The 16,389-nt window shown below is 34.0% G+C and overlaps 1 protein-coding gene across 2 annotated transcripts in view; it reads left to right on the top strand.

Moving 5' to 3' along the window:
• The window catches only part of Ephrin (ephrin), a 303,854-nt gene that overhangs the window by 27,976 nt on the left and 259,489 nt on the right, over positions 1-16,389 (top strand). For both annotated transcript variants that reach the window (XM_089095085.1, XM_089095092.1), the window contains exon 2: positions 9,449-9,664. In XM_089095085.1, the coding sequence (XP_088951211.1) occupies positions 9,549-9,664 (116 nt within the window). In that variant the 5' untranslated portion in view covers positions 9,449-9,548. The remainder of the gene's footprint in view (positions 1-9,448; positions 9,665-16,389) is intronic.

Genomic DNA, 16,389 nt, shown 5'->3' with positions numbered 1-16,389 from the left:
GCTAACCTAATCTAACTTAATCTAACCTAACAATATTTTTTCTGATTTTTTGTGTTTTCGCAAGAAAATAGCTCGTCTTTAGCAAAATTAGCCATAGATAGTTGAAACTCTGCATAAATATCATCCTTTCCGCCTAATTGCGTAGGTACTAGAGGAACATTGAACATTTTTTTTCTGATTTTGTGTGTTTTCGCGAGAAAATCCATAGCTAGTTGAAACTCTGCATAAATATCTTCATTTAAACCTAATTGCGTAGGTACTAAAGGAACATTGAACATTTTTTCTGAGTTTGTGTGTTTTCGCAAGAAAATAGCTCGTCTTTAGCAAACTTAGCCATAGCTAGTTGAAACTGTGCATAAATATCTTCATTTTTAGCCTAATTTTGTAGGTACTAGAGGAACATTTAACATTTTTTCTGATTTTGTGTGTTTTCGGAAGAAAATCCATAGGTAGTTGAAACTCTGCATAGATATCTTCATTTTTAGTCTAATTGCGTAGGTACTAAAGGAACATTGATCATTTTTTCTGATTTTGTGTGTTTTCACAAGAAAACAGCTTGTCTTTAGAAAACTTAGCCATAGCTAGTTGAAACTCTGCATAAATATCTTCATTTTTAGTCTAATTGCGTAGGTACTAAAGGAACACTGATCATTTTTTCCGATTTTGTGTGTTTTCACAAGAAAATCCATAGCTAGTTGAAACTCTGCATAGATATCTTCATTTTTAGTCTAATTGCGTAGGTACTAAAGGAACATTGATCATTTTTTCTGATTTTGTGTGTTTTCACAAGAAATTATCTAGTCTTTAGCAAACTTAGCCATAGCTAGTTGAAACTCTGCATAAATATCTTCATTTTTAGTCTAATTGCGTAGGTACTAAAGGAACATTGATCATTTTTTCTGATTTTGTGTGTTTTCACAAGAAAATCCATAGCTAGTTGAAACTCTGCATAAATATCTTCATGTTAGGCTAGGTTAGCCTACGTACGCGCGCGTACGTAGGCTAACCTAGCCTAACCTAACTTAGCCTAACCTAACTTAATCTAACCTATCCTAACCTAACTTAAATAGCTTGCCTAACTTAATCTAACCTATCCTAACCTAACGAAAATAGCTTGTCTTAAGCAAACTTAGCCATAGCTAGTTGAAACTCTGCATAAATATCTTCATTTAAGCCTAATTGCGTAGGTACTAAAGGAACATTGAACATTTTTTCTGATTTTGTGTGTTTTCGCCAGAAAATAGCTTGTCTTTAGTAAACTTAGCCATAGTTAGTTGAAACTCTGCATAAATATCTTCAATATTAGTCTAATTGTGTAGGTACTAAAGGAACATTGAATATTTTTTCTTATTTTGTGTGTTTTCACAAGAAAAAAACTTGTCTTTATCAAAGTTAGCCATAGATTTTTGAAATTATTTATATATCTCTTCATTTTTAGTATAAGTGCATTGGTTCCAAATGAACATTTAACATTTTTTCGGATTTTACGTGTTTTCTCAAGAAAATAGCTTCTTTTTATCAAACTTAGACATAGCTAGTTGAAACTCTGCATAAATATCTTCATTTCAGCCTAATTGCGTAGGTACTAAAGGAACATTGAACATTTTTTTTCTGATTTTGTGTGTTTTCGCAAGAAAATCCATAGCTAGTCGAAACTCTGCATAAATATCTTAAATTAATCCCAATTGAGTAGGTACTAAAGGAACATTGAACATTTTTTCTAAGTTTGTGTGTTTTCTCAAGAAAATAGCTTGTCATTAGCAAACTTAGCCATAGCTAGTTGAAACTCTGCATAAATATCTTCATTTTAGCCTAATTGCGTAGGTACTAAAGGAACATTGAAAATATTTTCCGATTTTGTGTGTTTTCGCAAGAAAATAGTTTGTCTTTAACAAACTTAGCCATAGCTAGTTGAAACTCTACATAAATAGAGAAATTCTTTAACCATTTAGGGTTAACTTCCCTTTTTAGGGATGAGCATTTAGGGTTTTCCTACATGCTGAACCTGAAAGTGTGTTCCCTGACATACTGGATCTGAAAGTGTAATTTCAGAAAAATTCTTTAACCTTTTAGGGTTAACTTACCTTTTTATGGATGACTATTTAGGGTTCTCCAACATGTTGAACTTGAAAGTGTGTTCCCATGGCAGGTTTAATTTGAAAGTCTATTTTCCCCGGCTAAGTAAAATTACAAAGAATAAACACGTATCAGTATTAAGATAATTTCATATTTTTTTTTTAAACTTTTATGTTTAACTTTTGGAACAGAACTTCAAATTTGAATCGTTGAGAAAGGTCGGGCTTGAATTCATGATAATTTAGAATTACAGTTAAACTTTTTATCTCAATGGAAAATAATAACACTCAAAGCAAAGCTTTTACTATCTTCCACAGAAAAATTTAGAATTGAACTTTAAATTTCGTTATGTCTTTGTGAAATAATGAACTTAAGTGGAAAATTTTTGTTTTCTCTGGTGAAATTTGAATTGAATCGTGTTCTTTGGTAAAATTCAGAAGAGATCTTGAACTTTTCTATCTTCTATGAAACATTGAGTCTGCTAGTAGTATCTTTATCTCTAAAAATTCTTTTTCTTTCATCTCTGACCTTTTTAATAGATATTCTGAGCGTTTGACGTTCTAGCATACCCTAAAATAATGAACACTTAACAAAATAATGCATAAAATACTTTTAATGAAATAATGAGATGTAGAATATTAATATATAAATACGTTAAATACATTATTACACTTTATTAGTACACTTGCGCTTCACTTTCCGTCAATTCATCTTTATATTCATTGATGATATTGTCTGCTAATGTCCTTTTTATTCTGCCTGTGATTTCACTGTCTATTCTCACATTATTTTTACATAGATGGCAGTTCTGGCAGGTAGACATGATATGATTTCTTACACTAGTGCAGAAGTAGGCCTTTCTTTTCTTCTTTGCATTCATTTGAATAGTAATACCAAAACGATGGGAATAGGATCTATCAATAGGTATCGAGCTACCAGAACTGTAAGCAAGAAGTTGTCCCCGATCATCGACAATTATTTTTAAGTTGGCATTCTCCTTTAGCACTATCATCTCTGGTGCTCTCACTCTCGCATATCCACCTTGAGCAATTTTGAATGATTTTGATAGTCCAAAGAAATCTAACTTCTCGCTGTCATGACAACGCATGCATACATTTCCAATAGTGTTACCGCTTGCACTCGTTTCATAGCTCAGGTATTTCTCCTTGTCAGCGTTCAATACGACAATGATTTTATCATGTGCACATACGTTCTTCGAATAATTAATCCTCACTTTTTTACAGATATGAATTGTGTGTTTATCCTTCCACTGCGTAAAAAATACTGATTTAATGCATGCAATAAACTATGTAGTGTCGATAACCTGCCATAGAGTACCAGTGGAAAAGCCGCGTCGTGTCCATGAACACGCACAGAGTACAATTGGCATAACCGTAAGCATATTTCATGTCATTTCAGGATTTAAGAAAATTAGATTTAAAGTGAAACTTTTCATCTTCATGGAAAATAATCACAATTATAGGATGACTTTTCCTATCTTCTACGGAAAAATTTTGAATTGAACATAAAATTTTTTATGTCTTGGTGAACTTAAAACTGATGTGGAAGCTTTTTATTTCTCTGGTGAAATTAGAATTGAATTTTGTTCTTTAGTAAAATTCAGAAGAGAACTTGAACTTTTCCATCTTCTATGAAAAATTTGGAACAGTATTTTAAATTGTTTCATCTGTTTGAGAAAAATCTGAACTGAAGTGGAAAATTTTTATATTTATTTTGGGAAAATAGAAATGATCAATAACTTATTTCATTTTCATTGAGAAAATTCAGAATTGAAGTTGAACTTTTCTTCTCCTGGGGAAATATTTAGAAGAGAACTTTAAATTTGACTCTTTGAGAAAGGTTTGAATTGAATTTAAGAAAATTTAGAATTAAAGTGAAACTTTTTATCTTCATGGAAAATAAACACAATCATAGGATAACTTTTCCTATCTTCTACAGAAAAATTTAGAAGTGAACTTTAAATTTTTTATGTCTCGGTGAACTTAAAACTGAAGTGGAAGCATTTTATTTTTCTCTGGTGAAATTAGAAGTGAATTGTGTTCTTTGGTAAAATTCAGAAGAGATCTTGAACTTTTCTGTCTTCTATGAAAAATTGAGCCTGCTAGTAGTATCTTTATCTCTAAAAATTATTTTTCTTTCATCTCTGACCTTTTTAATAGATATTCTTAACGTTTGACGTTCTAGCATACCCTAAAATAATGAACACTTAACAAAATAATGCATAAAATATGTTTAATGAAATAATGAGATGTTGAATATTAATATAAAAATACGTTAAATACATTATTACACATTATTAGTACACTTGCGCTTCACTTTCCGTCAATTCATCTTTATATTCATTGATGATATTGTCTGCTAATGTCCTTTTTATTCTGCCTGTGATTTCACTGTCTACTGTCACATTATTTTTACATAGATGACAGTTTTGGCATATTGACAAGATATGATTAATGACATTATTGCAGGAGTATGCCTGTCTTCTCCTTCTTGTTCTCTTTAAAATGCTAATACCGGAAAGATGATGATAGGATTTATCAACAGGTAATGTGTTACCAGAAACCCTAGCAAGGAGTTGTCCCCGATCATCGACAATTATTTTTAAGTTTGCAGTCTCTTTGAACACTAATTTCTCTGGTAATGATACTCTTGAATATCCACCGTTTACATGATTGAAATTCTTGGGTACTCCAAAGAAATCTAACTTCTCGCTGTCATGACAACGCATGCATACATTTCCAATAGTGTTACCGCTTGCACTCGTTTCATAGTTCAGGTATTTCTCCTTGTCAGCATTCAATACGACAATGATTTTATCATGTGCACACACGTTCGTCGAATAATTCATCCTCACTTTTTTACAGATATGAATTGTGTGTTTATCCTTCCACTGCGTAAAAAATACTGATTTAATGCATGCAATAAACTAGGTAGTGTCGATGACCTGCCATAGAGTACCAGTGGGAAAGCCACGTCGTGTCCATGAATAAGCACAGAGTATGATTGGTAGAGCCGTAAGCATATTTCATGTCATTTTAAGATACGTAAAAAAGTTAAAAAAATACCATGTTAAAAAATTCAAGAAAGTATTTACGAATTGGGGAGGGGACTCTTTGAGGTTGGAAAATGGGCTTAGGAATCACATTATTACTTGAACGTGTACAGAAAAGAAATACTACCCCAATAAAAAAGTAATAAAAAAAATGGCTCGGCCGCTCGGGGGGGGGCCCTGGGCAGGGGTTTGGGGGACCCTTGGAGGGCCGGTTGCCCCGGGGGGGGCCCTAGGGACCGGTGAGGACCAGGGGATGGCCGGGGGGGGTCTGAAGTGTGGGGGGTGCAGATAATCTTTCGACATTTTTACTTTTTAGTTTACTTTTTTTTGCGGCGCATCCCTGTGGCACATCCTGCGGCACTTTCCTGCGGTGCCTCCCTATGTCGCATCCCCCGCGGCGCTTTCCTGACCCGCGGCGCATCCCCGCGGCATATCCGGCGGTGCTTTCCTGGCCCATGGCGCATCGCGGCGGCGCTTCTCTGGCCCGGGGGGACCGTTGGGGCCCGGGGGAGGGCCTTGGGGGCACAGGGGGGCCTTGGAGAGGCTGGGGGACACTTGAGGACCGATTGGTCCTTTGGGAGCCGGTTGGCCCTTTGGGGGCCGGGGGAGGGCCTTTGGGGGGCCGGGGGACAGTTGTGGGCCTGGGGGACATTTGGGGACCGGTGTAGGGCCTTTGGGACCCCGTTGGTCCTTTGGGAGCTCGATGGGCCTTTGGGGGGCCCGGGGATGGCCTTTGGGGGTCTGGGTGGGTCTTTGGGGGCGCCGGTGGCTCTTTGGGAGCCCGGGGGACCTTTGAGGACCGGGGGGAGGGCCTTTGGGGTCCGGGTGCCCTTTGGGGGTCCGGGGGGCCCTTTGAGGACCAGAGGAGGGCCTTTGAGGGTCTGAGGAGGGCGTTTGGGGGGCTGGGGCTCTATGGGAGCTTGGGGGACCTTTGAGTACCGGGGGCTTCCTTCGGGGTTGTGGTGGGGGATCGGAACCCTTTGGGGTTGGGGTAGAGGACCTCACAACACTGTTCAAATGGAACTTGTGTATTATAACGAACACAGAGTTTCACCCTAAAATTCTCTTCTAAAACCTTTCCTAAAATCTTCTTTCAAAATGTCTCTAACTGTTTCGCCGAAATAATCCCATAAAATGGATAAAACGGTTTCGCCCAAATAATCCCTAAACGTAATTTCAGCGTGTTCCTTTTGTTTGGCATCTCTACGCTAACGCATTTCAAATTTCTAGGAAACCCTTTCCTACGTTAATCTCTTCATCTCATAAATTTTCCTAGCTAAACTATTATGGTTTCGTTAGAATATCAATTTACCTCTCCGACTTAAAGCTCCGTGAAGCCATATTTAAAAATAGAATTTCTATCTCTTTAGACCCCCGCATAATTCCAAGATAACAAGTGATGTCAATTATAATTCCTGACACTAAAGATCAATGAAGCCCGATTTGAAAATAGAATATAAATTTTTCTCTCTGACCTAAAAAACGTTTATCCCTCAGACCTAAGATTAAAGAAGCCTTAATGTTTCTTAATTCTCCCCTTCGTGAATCAATAATTTCCCCTAGAGATTATGTAAATCAAGTTCACAGGTGCTACTCGTGACAGGACCACGTGGTTTATGGTTTTCCATGTGAGAAAATTCCTGTTTTTCCAAGTGAGAAAAATCCTGTTTTTTCATTCCCACTGAGAAAACCATATAACAGACATGAATTGCTGTTGACATCCATAAATGTGACAAAGTTCCTGTTTTTCAAATTCTCACTGACAAAAACCATTAAACATCCATGAAAAACATCAAATAAATCGACCGACACACATAACCATCCATGAATTATGTAAAAAAAGTTATAGGTGGCAGCAGGGGTGAGGGTTCGGAGTAGCACCTCCCTCTCTACTCACATCTCCCTTGACATGAGACCTGGTTATACTTATTTTTTCTCACATGCAGAACCCGCTGCAAGGCACCATAAGGCCAACTATCCTTTCGTTTATCGAGCTGTAATACTCTTTATAAGATGCATCTCTTGTTACTAGGACTCGGTATACTAGTACTATTTATCATCCCCTCTACTCATTTGATCTTTTTTTACTGACAGCAAATTCTAAGCCTCGCTAAGTTCTTTTCTAGTCTCACAGATAAAAATTTTTGACAAAAATCAAACTGGCTTAAAAATTAGTTGTCCATTGCATCAAAACGCACTGTTTATCTTTTGACGCGTCTGCTTTTCACCTTGATTAGGATAAGTTTTGCAGCATCAGCAAATCTTGTCTTTTTCCCCAGCCAACTGACTAGGCTTTTTCTTATTCCTTGCCCATTTTCTTTGCTTTTGAGTACCTTAGCCAAAAGTACCGGTAACAACATTAAAATAACCCTCTCTTCCTCAAACATTCTCATTTGAAAAATGGGTGCGTTCTCGAACATTTTATTTTGAGAGAGAATTTCTTTATATTTTTTTTTGTTCTATTTCTATAGGAGCCTTTCACGTTGGTATCCAGATGCTTAGATTATCCATTCATCTTATATTGCAAACTTACAACACCGTGATGGCATCAAAGAGCAATCGAAAATATTACAACTCACCAAATACAATAGGCAACGAGTGCGTAACCTTTCCTTTGACGGGGATCGCTTCTGATTGGCCAACGGATATCAGTATTTAGTGGCAATCACGTCATCGACTAAGTTTCCCAATGCCTTGCGCAAGCGGCAAAGTGAGCCAGTTGATCTCCCGTTGCGTTGCGTTACGTCGATATCAAACCCAGCCTTAAATTCAATTATTATAAACACAATTGTAGAGGGGGGGTGTTACAATTTCTCCTATTTTAGCTATACTTAGTTCCTTATCCTTTCAAATCTAACAGAAAAAGAACTAGACATCTAACGCCTTTGTGAAATTAACCGTGGAAGACGCACATATGTGCAACCAAAAATCATATGGGAGAACGTAGATATTTTTTTCAAGAATATGTGGATTTTTCCTGATTTTTCCTGTCTTTCTTGAGGTATCTGGGGGGGGGGGGGTGAAATTTCAATAATTTTGTAGAAGATTTCTTCACCGTCCTACATACAGATTGAAAAATAACATGACCAGATACGGTCAAAGTTTGTGGCAATAAATAATTTTTTTTTTTTACTCTTTAAGATCTGTTTACAATAAGGCTATAGGAAGTATTTTTTCCAACATTAAGCAGTCTTCGGTTGACAAGTAAATCATCTGCACCAGAAGTATAAAACTCGGGAGAAAAAAATAATGGAAAAGCTCTGTGACGTATCTCATGCATATAGAAGCTAATTTATTTCCTATTCTGAAATTGATTTTTCTTGCTACGTCGGCACGCCAGAAGTAAAATTTAAGATAGTGTTATTTTTCTTTATTATTGTCATATCTGAGGAGCAATTAATCATGTTCCAGTCAACTTAGGGTAAATTAAGTTTTTTTTAAATATATCCAATATTAAGTTTTTAATCTGCCACAAATGTAAAATGGAATGCAAAAATGACTATGAAACTCGAAAATGAAAGAAGGAAAGAACACAAAAAGCAAAAGACTTCAAAAAAGGCACCGATTTGGATATAAAAAATATTCAATCACACATCATAAATGACATAAGAGATGTCACTTCAATTTTCTTGGGGGTCGGGGGTAAGACCCATTTCTTTTCTAGGATTTACCATTGTTAAGTAAATATATTTTTGGTGCATTTTCGGAATCTTGAGAAGGACAATACGGCCCACTGCTCCTCCCCCAAATGGCGTCTTTGGTAGAGACACTGTGACCATCTAGGCTTCTAAGTGAATGATAGTTCCATGCTTGTAGGCAACTCCAAGCCCTTCTTGCGTTTATGTCAGAAATATAAAAAGTTGATTTTTTAAATTATTATTCAGGGAAGTCAAATATATAAGTAAAGTAAACGCATTTATTTTTAAACATGGAAATGAAGAAAAAGGAAAAACACAATGATTGCTCAGCATCTTGTATAAGTTTGCGAACAAGGACTGTTAATGGTGTGCAGCAATTTTGCTATGTTGCTCAAAAAATTTGCACTTGCAATTATTATGTCAGTAATTTTTCCTTTTTTTGCTTAATATTTGAGTCTTAAGAATGTAGGGATACCTTTAGAATTTTTTTTTATTTTGAAATTTCTTCCATGAGAGCTTTTGGAATTGATTATTTTAAAGAAGAAGCTTTATCTATATTCTTTTCACAACAAAAATGGCTTATTTAATATTTTTTCATTGTCGGTCGTTTATAATATAGGATTGTGTCGTTGTTTTTTTCATCCTTACTTCTTTTTTCTAGGTTTGAGCAAAATGGATTAGTTTATTGTCTAGATTGTGCATAAGGTAACTGGGTCGAACTGGTTTTTTGACTTTGTCCCGTGATCCATTCTACAGTTAGGATGGGTAGACGTTACAGATTGGGAGCTATTTTTATTGGACTTCTAGATTTCTTCCTAAATGCTAGTGCAGATACTATCAAACGAGATGACATCTATTGGAATACAAGCAATCCAATGTAAGTGTTTTTTTTGTTTTTTTTTTGTTTTGTTTTTTTATTTATTTTTTTTTATGCAAGGACTGACAGCCTGAGCACTCGGAGGAAGAGGAGAAAAACTGGCCAAATCAGGTCTTGCTAGTCTATCTATATACATAAAACCAAGCATGTGTCTGTGTACTCTTTTTCCATTGCGCTGAAAAATAAGCTATTTTTGGATTTATGGTTATACATATATATATATATATATATATATATATATATATATATATATATATATATATATATATATATATATATATATATATATATATATAGATTGTATGCGGTTTCTAATGTTTACTTTGTAAAGCCTCCCCATAGGCTTCATGGAAAACTAAATTACTCTTATCCATCAATTTTCTTTTTGTTTTCCAACTTGATTGACTTTTGAAAGTTATCGAATATTATGCAAACCTGACGCAAAGCCAATAGTTTTGTTGACATAAAGCATAGGCTCGATTTTGCCTCATTTCCCGACTGAAATTGTTTTCCGGCCTAAATGCTATCCTTTTTATTGAATTGGGAAAAGGGAAATGGCTTGGAACTTAGTGGATTTAACATTTTGCTCCACCTCATTGTAATTGTTAATTCTACTAAGATATACTCAATTATTATATATTCCTTTAAGTTAGCCTTTTTTGTATTTGAATGGGGCCGTTTTTAAGAATTTGAGACAAATACAGTTTTAGAACTATTGACTCGTATCTATACGTATCTATACTATGCTAGCAAGATCCGGGCTACGTATGCCTCCATGGCTTCAAACGTGTCGTGGATATGAGTAGAGCTCACTGTTCTCAGTTATTTAATAGCCTAACAGTTCCTCACTTACTTTCCCTTGCTCCTCTTTGGTCTATTTTTTAATTGTGGTAAGAGAAAGCAAGTTCATCGCTTTTATTTTAAATTTGATAAGTATTTAATGGAACTTCCAACTTGGACAGGTAACTCTTTTCTGCAAAGAAAGTATCAACTGGTAAACCCAGCAGGGGTTATTGAGAAGCGTATCTGGGATTTCTCTACTGATTGCCAGAAGTCTTCATATCTTTGGTCATTTCTGTTTATCCCTTGTTTGTAGTTGTGTGTGTTTTGATTTCTGTTATTTCTTTTTTTGTTTTTCTTGATTTTTAATCTGTCTTTTGCTGGGCTCTGCCCAGATTTTTTGTGATGGGTTATAAATAAAATGATGATGATGATGATGATACCTGTGAGATTAGGAATCTTCGCTAGTTTTCTGGCTTCTTGAATATATAAAAGGTAAAGCGGTTTTGTTTCGTTTCTAAATGAGCACTCCTGGTCTAAGCTAGGGGGTACTCTCCTGAAATTCCTCCAGTGGACAGAAATTCCTCCAATTCGCGCATTACTGAAATCTATAAAAATAGGTTGAAATGGAATTCCTATTTAGTGAATTTATTTTCTATACATCGCACGATTGTATAGTTTGAATTAAAACCATCAATGGAAATAAGTTACATATTAGCATAATAATTACATTGATTTACCAAAAAAAATTACCAAAAGTAAATTTACCAATAATATATATATATATATATATATATATATATATATATATATATATATATATATATATATATATATATATATATACATGTTACGTAAAAAAACGTAACAAAAATGAATATAAACATATTTTTGATGCGTTTTTTGAGGTTTTTTTGTAACCTTCTTCCCCGAAAAAATTCTTTTGTAACCCCCCCCCCCCCCCCTCACTCCCGAAAAAACAATCCTGGATATGGCCCTGGCTCTTGTGTTCATGTGTTCTTTATTACTTAAATTTTCAGTCATTTACTAGATTTAAGTTTTTTTGTTTTTTTTCTGTTCCTCAGATGTGTATCTCCAACTGAAAAAAAACAAAGATTTTCAACCTGCCGTCTAAAACAAGAAATTTCATTTTCAAGCATAGCTGTTTTTCCTACGACGATTCAATTTTTTCTGTATATGTAATCTTACTCATTTATGTCACTCCTGTGGTGGCTTCAGACCCTCTTAGCTTCCCGTGAGATTAATTTATTAGAAAATTCTCACTTTTTGTCCCCATTTTTTGTTAGAACTTTCCAGTTTTCCCCTGAGGGTCTCATTTGTTTCGATATGCGGTCTCTGCAATATCCTCTCGTCAGAAATATTGATTTATGAGTTTGCTCTCTCTCTCATTCTCTATCTTTTCTAAAAGATCGGTGTTGCCGGAGGTTAATTTCATTAAACCAATATACTCCAAAGAATTTTTTCCTTGCTTTGCTATGAAAGCGTTTTCCATCAAAACTTTGCTTTTATTTCCTGTTGTTCTATTCATTTCAGGATAGCTTCTTTAAACTTAAAAGAGATGGAATTATGTGCACTTTGCTTAGGAATTGTGGCCTTGGGGAAGGGCATAGGTGTAGTTTTCTGGAATATTCAAGTTGTATTCCATTGAGTCCAAAAGCTGCGCGAGTTTAGCTTTAGGCCTACTAGTGACAATTGTTTAACTGGTTTGCTGCGAAAAGTGCGTGTATGACGACTGTCTGGTATGAGAACAGTTGGAGCCAAGCAGAACAGAATGAATTTTAACCACTGTCTCTCGGAAACAGAATTAAGTATTTTCAGACACTATAGTACTGCTATATATCTCGACTAGTGTATGAATTATAATTTAGTGCGTTACAGGTAATTACTTGGTAAAAAAAAACTGAAAAAAAAAATACATTTTAGATTTTTTTCTCTTTCTAGGAGAAAATTTTATAATATATATATATATATATATATATATATATATATATATATATATATATATATATATATATATATATATATACATATATATATATATATATATATATATATATATATATATATATTTACTATCTTTATAAACGAGCAATAATTGTATATTTATTTATTTATCTGTGTATTTTTTCTCAAAAACGGCTCCATATTTTTTCGGGAAAATTGGTAGCCTGGGATATTCTGGCCTAAGAAAACGATATAGATAGGTCTTAAGTGTGAGAAAATTCGTTAAGAGCCTTAATTTTGGGAAAAAATATTTATGTGAGTGACGTCATTTTTATATACATCATCAGTATTGCAATGACGTTGTGCACTTGCAAAACTTATTTGTGGAGATTTTCATGTATGGAGAAGTTTATATTAAACTGCTTAAAGAGCAAAAAACTGGTAATTGCAAAATTATTGCTTATATTTTGACAAGAGATTACAACAATTCAAAAACCTTAAAAAAAAAAGATCAAAAGTTAGAAGCTTAGTAGAAAACGTTGTTAGAAATCGGACTTACTGTATAATCAAATATCTTTCAATGGACTCCAAGTATGAAAAGACATTAAATTGTGTAAAGAACAAAAAACTGGTAATTGCAAAATTATTTTATATATTTTAACAAGGGATTACAACAATTCAAAAACCTCCAAAAAAGAAAACCAAAAGTTTGAAGCTTAGTAGAAATCGTTGTTTGAAAACATAATTACCAAATTTTTTATATTTAAGTATAAGCAATGTCTTTTTAAGACATGACAAGAAGTTGAAAAATTTTCTAAATTCAGTTCAGAATCGCTAAAGTTATTGTGTAAACTGCAAGAATATTTACGGTGCCTGAGCAAAAATTTTAATATTTTAATTCGAACTAGAAAAATACGAGAAAGTTTTAAAATTAGTTTTTTTTGTTAGATAAAATCAACTCGCTACGTGATTAAGCTTACATGTTTGAACGCAACCAGTTATATAATGTCAGTAGGAAGACCCAAAAAACGAAAATTTGTAATTATTACAAATAATGATTCTCTATTTTGACAAGGGATTACAACAATTCAAAAAACTTAAAAAAGAAAACCAAAAGGTTCAAGCTTTTGTTCAAGCTAGTACATATCGTTGTTAGAAATCGGACTAGCTTCAATAATCAAACATCTTTGAACAGACTGTAGTATGAAAGATATTAAATTGCGTAAATAGCAAACAACTGGTAATTGCAAAAAATATTTGTATATATTTTAACAAGAGATTACAACAATTCAAAAATTTTAAAAAAGAAAACCTTTTTGAACGAAACTAGTTATATAACCAGTTATATAAGAAGGCCCAAAAAACGAAAATTTGCTATTATTACAAATGATGATTCTCTATTTTGACAAGGGATTACAACAATTCTTAAAAAAGAAAACCAAAAGTTTGAAGCTGAGTACATATCGTTGTTAGAAATCAGACTAGCTTCAATAATCAAATATCTTTGAAAAGACACAGTATGAAAAGACATTAAATTGCGTAAAGAGCAAAAAACTGGCAATTGCAAAACTATTTTTATATATTTTAAAAAGGGATTAAAACAACTCAAAAACCTCAAAAAAAAAGTTTGAAGCTTAGTAGATATCGTTGTTAGAAATCGTATTTGCTTTAAATGGTCAAATATCTTTGAATAGACTGTAGTATGAACTACACTACAGCAAATTGTCTGTGGTTAGAAGAAGCGACAATGAAAATCCATATATATAAGCCTGCCGCGAGCCGAGTGCCGGGGCCCGGCGGCTGGTAATTGCGAAAATATTTGCATATATTTTAATAAGGGATTATAACAATTCAAAAACCTTAAAAAAGAAAATCAAAAGTTTGAAGCTTAGTTGATATCGTTGTTAGAAATCGGACTTGCTTTAATAATCAAATATCTTTGAAGAGAGTGCAGTGTAAAAAGACAGCAAATTGTCTGCGGTCAGCAGACAAGTGACAATGAGAATCCATATATAGAAGCGTGCCGAGTGCCGGGGCCCGATATATATATATATATATATATATATATATATATATATATATATATATATATATATATATATATATATATATATATATATATATATATATATATATATATATATATATATATATATATATATATATATATATATTGAAAAACAATTATCGTTATTGGAGGGACATTATTACCCCCCCCCGCCCAGCAATGAGGACCCCAGCACCAGTAATGGGACGTAGATCAAAAATATTCCTGGGAAGCAACAGGGATTAAATATCAATTCTTACCTCCCCCAGCCCCTTCCCCAAAATTCATTCTGATTAATTCATATATATATATATATATATATATATATATATATATATATATATATATATATATATATATATATATATATATATATATATATATATATATATATATATATATACATTAGCATAAAAAGCAAATTATTTTGATGCATTAATTGTTATCAAAATTCGTTTTCTTAGGGTTTTGGTTACTATAGCCCCGAGCCGCTCCTTACTTACAGTTCTTTATCATGATCACGAACTGTATGATAAAGGTTTATAGAGTGGTTAGTTGGTATTGCGTAGTGATACACCAACTATGGGGTTGAAGGTGGACGTAGACTTTGCCTAGGGAGAACGAATAGGTTTGGCATCTCCAGGGCTGCCACCACAACCAAATAAAAATCCCCAGTTTTTCACCAAGAAAATCCCAAAAATCACCAGACTTCCACCAAGAAAATCACCAGAAATCACCAGTATTTCATAAAAATCCCCAAAGAAATCACCAGAAATCGGTGGTCAATAATGATAAGCTTTATTCCAAAATGACGCGCTGCGCATCCTGAGCTAATACATTATGTTTTTCAAAGGCCGTCAACTGCTCAAGAAGGAAGAGAATTTGTACCTAAAACCGGAATTCCAGGCAAAGACTGAAATTGTTACCTAAAATCTTGTTACTGGACATGAAGAGCCTTTTTATTTGTTTAACTACTATTATACTTTTCTTTGTCTTTACTTTGCAAAATATTTTCTTTTTTTTCTAGGTTTCTATTGAAAATAATAACCCCAAAAATCCTCTTTTATCCTCAAATCGAATTTCATTTGCTTATGAACGTTTTTAATCCCCCTACCATAGTTGGTATCCTTAGTAGTAAACTTTAGCTCTGAAAAAGACGACTCAAATGGTGTCAATTTCTTATATATTTATTTTACTTCCGGAAAATTGTTGTGGGTCAAGTCTAAGTTGAAATATCAGACAAGCGGTGATAAATCTTATTTCCCTGGCTCCCTAAACGAGAGCCCCTTGAGACTGTTAAGTCCCTTGAAAAATACCTAGCCTAGGCTGCTGAATCTATGTTCATGTGGGACTATGCTTTCTTTACCTGATAATTTTTTTTTGTTTCTGAGCCTCAATCCGTTTTTATCATACATGGGACACACATGTATAAACAAATAAAAACAAGGCATAAAATGTGAAAGTCACTGATTATTTCACCTCAGTAAGACAGCGAAACCAATCATACATGGAATGCCAACCAATTTTGTAAAAAATCACCAAATTAAATGAAAATCCCCAGAAATTGCCAGATTAAAAAAGAAAATCACCAGATCTGGTGATAAATCACCAGCGGTGGCAACCCTGGGCATCTCTTTGGAGCGATAGTCGTCCGGTAGAACCTCTTCTCCTTAATAATATATTTAATTCGCTTCAAAAAAAGAAGATGCAATAGGCTAATGATTGTTTCGAAAAGAATACAACCAAGTAATATCTCAAATGTAGCTTGTCTGGCTAAGCGAGTGAAGAAGATCAATATCTTCTGAATCTTTCTTTTTTTCAGTTTGAAGTAATTAATCAAAGATGGAGAATTTGAAATTAGAAAGCTTTTGTCTACAAAAAATCCTTCGGTCTTGCTTTTACTTCCCGCTGCTTTGCCTTTTAATCATTCTGT

Source organism: Artemia sp. Qi Xiang Cuo, chromosome 1, assembly GCF_049724085.1.
Source record: "Artemia sp. Qi Xiang Cuo chromosome 1, ASM4972408v1, whole genome shotgun sequence".
NCBI classification, from domain to species: domain Eukaryota; kingdom Metazoa; phylum Arthropoda; class Branchiopoda; order Anostraca; family Artemiidae; genus Artemia; species Artemia sp. Qi Xiang Cuo.
This window is presented reverse-complemented; position numbering and strand designations above follow the sequence as displayed.